We start from the raw sequence: 4,903 nt of genomic DNA, 5'->3' as shown, positions 1-4,903 counted from the left end.
AGAATTCTGTTTTTTTTTCTCTCTTCCTGCAAGGATTTTTTCATTAGCAGTGTTAGCAATGTTGTCATTATTGACAGATCTGCTTCTGGCAATTCTTTATCCTACACTAATTAGAGATTAACTTTATAATTAGCTTATAAACATCAACCTGCACATCTGTAATTATTCATTGTTCAGTATTTATGGGGCTTGTAACTTATATTAATCACAAACCTCTTTAGACTTGCAATTTTAATACATGTTGCTTTATGTACCATTTTGTGGTCTTGCTACTGCAACTTCACTTCACTATATATCTTATTTACTTAAGGAAAACTTATCACTTTTTTTTTTAACACCCTAGGTTCCTTTCATGATATACTCTTGATTTGAATTAGGAATTAACTGGCAAGAACCAAATGAAGAAACTCAGAAGACAGTAAAATTCAGCGTTTAAAAAAATATTTATTGAAACTTGTGTAAAAAAATAACTTCCTAAACAATTTACAATCACTAAATCAAATAAAAATCCAAGCTGCAGTCATGCAACTAGAGGTGAAACTCAGAACATGTAGACGTTTGTGTGATATACACAATGACATTCGTCTAACAATGCACATCAGACAATTAAATTAAAAAGAGAAAAAAAAAAAAAAAAAAATCAGTAGACTTTCAGTACTCCTTGCGTCAGACAATAGAAGTGCTTGTAAAGTATATTTACATGTATGTACACATCTGCTCAAAACAGCTCTTAAATATGGTAAAATAGATTTAAATAGGCTGTGGACCCTTCAGTGTGGAATGACAAATGTCAAACAAAAATTGTTTCGCTATAAATAAATAAATAATTCCACGTAGATCTTGCTTTCAAGAAAAACATTCAAATAAATATTTCTTACACAGGCCTTGTCTTGGAATTTAGAGTCATAAGACAATTACATATTTACAATATTGACAAAACAAAATGTAGTTATCTCATGTTGTAGTTGCATTGCTGTGTGCGTCTGTATTGACGAGTGGTAGCTGTGTTGAGAGTTACTGAGTCAGGATGTTAGAGAGAAAGAGATACAGAGGTGTAGGACGGTCATTCTGCACAGGTTATCTGAGGTCATTTTGGTTACTCTCTGCATAGTGCAGATGAGATGGAAGCAAGAAAATTGTGACATCTGGATAAGGAGCAGTGGTACAGTGGCTATTACTTAATTCAAGTATTTATTTCCGACACTCACACAGAAGGCACTAAATGAGAGCGTGTGTCCTCCAGGGTGGAGGTTTCTCAGTCCGTTCACAGGCATGCCTTTACTCTTCAGCATCGCACGAACCGCTTCAAGTTTGCAGAGGTCGCACCTTACGCAGTGGGGCGCCCCTTCCTGGGCCGGACTCGGCTTTTGACAGAAATCGGGAGCGGGATGTGGGACATCCCAAGCCTCCCGGGCTCACCCGTAGACAGCTGCCTTTTGCGTTACCCAAATAAAAACAAACATTTCACATTTTCAACGTTTGTTTCCTGCGCTGCTCAGTTCGGAGGGCGGCCGTCGGCTCTCAGCTGGCTGACATAGTGTTGAGTCTCTGGGTAGTGAGTCACTTGCATACTGTGACCGCCTCATGGCTCAAACTGTGCAACCGGATCTCTGTGGTGTCTGTAGGGGGCGCCGGTGTGCTCTGCATCCAGGAGTGGTTGATGATGTCCTCGAAAGATGGACGCTCGGCAGGACGCAGAGACAGACACCATTTGATGAGCTGCTGGCATTCTGCAGGAAGAAAAAGAGAAGAGTAAGTGACTGAAGAATCGAGTCAGGTGAACAACAGGCCTGTGTACCATAATCACACTAGGCCAAAGGAGTCACTTTACTTCTAATTGTGAGGTTTCGTGGATTTACTGGATTTGCCTTTCTGTTGCATCTCGTTACACGGTCACTAGAGTTTTACAGATTGCTTTGTAGTCTACAACTAATGAACTATTGTGAAAATTGTAGTCTGTGACCCTTACCTGCCGAGATCCTGCGCCTGAAGAGCACTTGACCACGCACGATTTCTTCATCCTGCTCAAACGGGATGTCTCCACACACCATGTCATACAGCAGAATCCCCAGAGACCAAACAGTGGCTGACCTGCCATGGTACCGGTGGTATTTGATCCACTCTGGAGGGCTGTACACACGTGTACCTGCACGTGAGAGAGGGAAAAAAAACCAAAAAAAAAAACAAGTTTTAATCTCAAAATCAAACAAAATTACAGCCTAGTTTGATGCAAGAGCCAAGCCTTTTTTTTTTTTTTTGTTTTGTTTGCAAAGAGCAAACACTAATAATAGTAAAAGAGGTGGGGCTCGGAGCAGGAAGGGCTCTGCGGCTGTGTTTACAAAACACTACTACAGCACGCGAAGCCAGGTGAACCTACGCAGTCACGTGGCGTGGGCACGAGGCGGGGCGGGAAAACCGGTTGCCATGTGACTTGTGTTTACAAACTTTGAGTTGTAGCGATGCCGCTTGTCGCCGAAAGAGGGCGCGTGGAAACGACAACTCCGACCGAAACCCCAAACACTGGCTCGTTTTAACGTCAGTTCTGAAGGAGAAGCGTCTCGACTTCGTTTAATAATGAAACGTGACTTCGCTGCATCAGACCTCCTCGTGCTAAATCCTATTTAGGTCTTAAAAGTCACCATGGCCTTCCTCGTGCAAGAATCCCAGACTGTCCCGAGTTTTTAAAAATGCACGCTTTCCCTCTCATACAACGCACACTGGTCCGGTCTATAAACACGCGCGTGCAGTGCAATTTCTTTTCTAATGCTCTTACCGTCGAAATCGGTGTACACGGTGTCCTTGAGCAGCGCTCCCGAGCCGAAGTCGATGAGCTTGAGCTCGCCGGTGCGCAGGTCGATGAGGATGTTCTCGTCCTTGATGTCGCGGTGCACGACGCCGCTCGCGTGGCAGTGACGCACCGCCTCGAGCACCTGGCGAAAGAAGCCGCGCGCGAGCTCCTCGGGCAGCGCGCCTTTCTCCGTGATGAAGTCGAACAGGTCCTTCACGGCTTCCGGTCTCTCCATGACGATGATGAAGGCGTCCGGACGCTCGTACCAGTCCAGCATCTTGATCACGCCGCGGAAGCCGGTGCCCACTTTCTTCAGCAGGACGATCTCCATGGGCACGCGCGCGCCGTTGGGCTGCAATAAAGAAATTACAAAACAATAAATTACCAAAAAAAAAAAAAAAGTAGTCGAAATCGATTTTTTTTAGTAACTAATTTCTATTCAATTATTTTACAAGGTCGCGGATAGAAATTAATTTCTTACCAATTCTCCCCATTCGGTCACGCGCTCCTTAGCCACATGCTTGATAGCAACCTGAATTTAAAAAAAAAAACGTAAACAAAACATTAGACATCTACAGCGATATTTCTGCCACCTCAAACCGTTTTCTTTGAACTAATAAGACACTAAAAGGATGAAATTCACCCCCAGGTTAAAAAGCAGACATTAAATAAAATGTAATAGAATTAAAAAGCAGTAAAGTACCGGCGCTCCGTCGGCAATCCGCAGGCCGGTGTACACGGTACCGAACCCGCCGCTTCCCAGCACCGAGCCCACCTGGTACACCTTCTCAAACGGCTCCTTCTCCTTCACTGAAACCACAAACAGCAAAATTAATTCTTAAAATCGTGATATATGGTGAGAAACAAAACGCAAACCCCTGGTTATTCCCTCTCTCCCTCCCCCCACACAGCGCTCGTCTTTAGCTGAAGGCTAGTCATCATGTCCGCAATGGCTCCCACGCCATAAGGGGGGAAAAAACCACAACACAAAACGTCCTCTAACCTTGATGCACTTGGAGCTGGATCTTCGCAGGCATGTCGACGGCTGAAATGTGGGCGAACGTGTTCAGTTTGGAGAGGAGCATTTTAAAAATCCGTAAAAAGGCAAATTTTCACAAAATTATTCCCAGAATCGTGAGAATCCACTGGAGATTAAGAATGGACGCCGCCGCAGGAGCAGGAATCCACGTTGTCGGAGGGAAAAAGGCGGATTTTCTTTTCCTTTTTAAATAATTAAAAAAAATAAAGCAGATTTATGATTCGAATATAAAACTGAACGTCGTTTCAGCTTCTCAGTTGAATATAAAAATAAACAGTTCGTGATAGTATGTAAGGAATAAACGTGCCTGTTATCCGCGCCGACAACAGACAAACCCGGCTTTCTGAAAGCGTAAAGGCGGGGCGCGAGCCTCTTTATACACATAGTAGCGAGCGTAGGTTTGGCGTCACGCCTGGCTCCACCCACCGGTAGCGCTCAACCAATAGGCAGGAGGCTCGCCATTGTATGCAGACGTCAATCAAATATGAAAATAGATGACAACGTAGGCCGGCTAGACGACGTGGCGGGAATCAAAACGCGCCAAATCGTTCACCTCGTGTTCAGGCGGAGGCAAGAGACAAAACTTTATGCCCCCAAACAAAAGAGTGATGGCATCATCAGAGTTTTATCTGCTGGGTAAAACTCACAGAGTCTAATCTATGAGGGAAAAAAGAAGAAAAGCTCATTTTGCGTGTTTTAAAGTGACAAAACTATTGTTTTTTTGTCTTAATGCATTTCAGCTTTTATGTATTATAGATGAGGCTCAGATATATTTCTGATGCACTAGAATTTGATTAGAATGGTGCATTCAAGTTGGCACAATTATCTGCAGCAGTTATCTACTAGTCATAAAGAAATAGAAAGAAAGAGATATAGTTGCAAAATACTTTTAGAAAAAAAGGGTACTGTTGCTTTCCTTGTCATACTCTCAACTTTCTCTCTCTCTCTCTCTCTCTCTCTCTCTCTCTATCTGTATATATATACACACACACACACACACATTTAGTCTTTATCTTTATCATTTTAATGCTTCTTAAACATATTATGGTCCATTTATGTAACAAATCATTTCTGAA

General features: G+C 43.1%; 1 protein-coding gene across 1 annotated transcript; it reads right to left on the bottom strand.

Annotated features, from left to right (window-relative positions):
- Positions 1-424: 424 nt before the first annotated feature.
- Positions 425-4,192, bottom strand: pim1 (Pim-1 proto-oncogene, serine/threonine kinase). The gene is made up of 6 exons (XM_026928269.3): positions 3,792-4,192; positions 3,492-3,598; positions 3,270-3,320; positions 2,774-3,140; positions 1,970-2,146; positions 425-1,730 (listed from the first exon to the last, which is right to left on the bottom strand). The coding sequence occupies exons 1-6, from the start codon at positions 3,871-3,873 to the stop codon at positions 1,561-1,563; spliced, it is 954 nt and encodes a 317-aa protein (XP_026784070.1). The 5' UTR covers positions 3,874-4,192; the 3' UTR covers positions 425-1,560.
- Between the last annotated feature and the right edge of the window lie 711 nt (positions 4,193-4,903).

The sequence above is a fragment of the Pangasianodon hypophthalmus genome, chromosome 8 (genome assembly GCF_027358585.1).
Source record: "Pangasianodon hypophthalmus isolate fPanHyp1 chromosome 8, fPanHyp1.pri, whole genome shotgun sequence".
Lineage (NCBI taxonomy): Eukaryota > Metazoa > Chordata > Actinopteri > Siluriformes > Pangasiidae > Pangasianodon > Pangasianodon hypophthalmus.
The sequence above is the reverse complement of the archived record's forward strand: the minus strand, read 5'-3'. Positions and strand labels throughout refer to the sequence as shown.

Coding starts and splice junctions, on each gene's coding strand:
- pim1 (XM_026928269.3), bottom strand. CDS start 3,873: ATGCTCCTCTCCAAACTGAACACGTTCGCCCACATTTCAGCCGTCGAC. Junction 3,599..3,791: donor CCAGCTCCAAGTGCATCAAG/GTTAGAGGACGT, acceptor TTGTGGTTTCAG/TGAAGGAGAAGGAGCCGTTT. Junction 3,321..3,491: donor GGATTGCCGACGGAGCGCCG/GTACTTTACTGC, acceptor TTTTAAATTCAG/GTTGCTATCAAGCATGTGGC.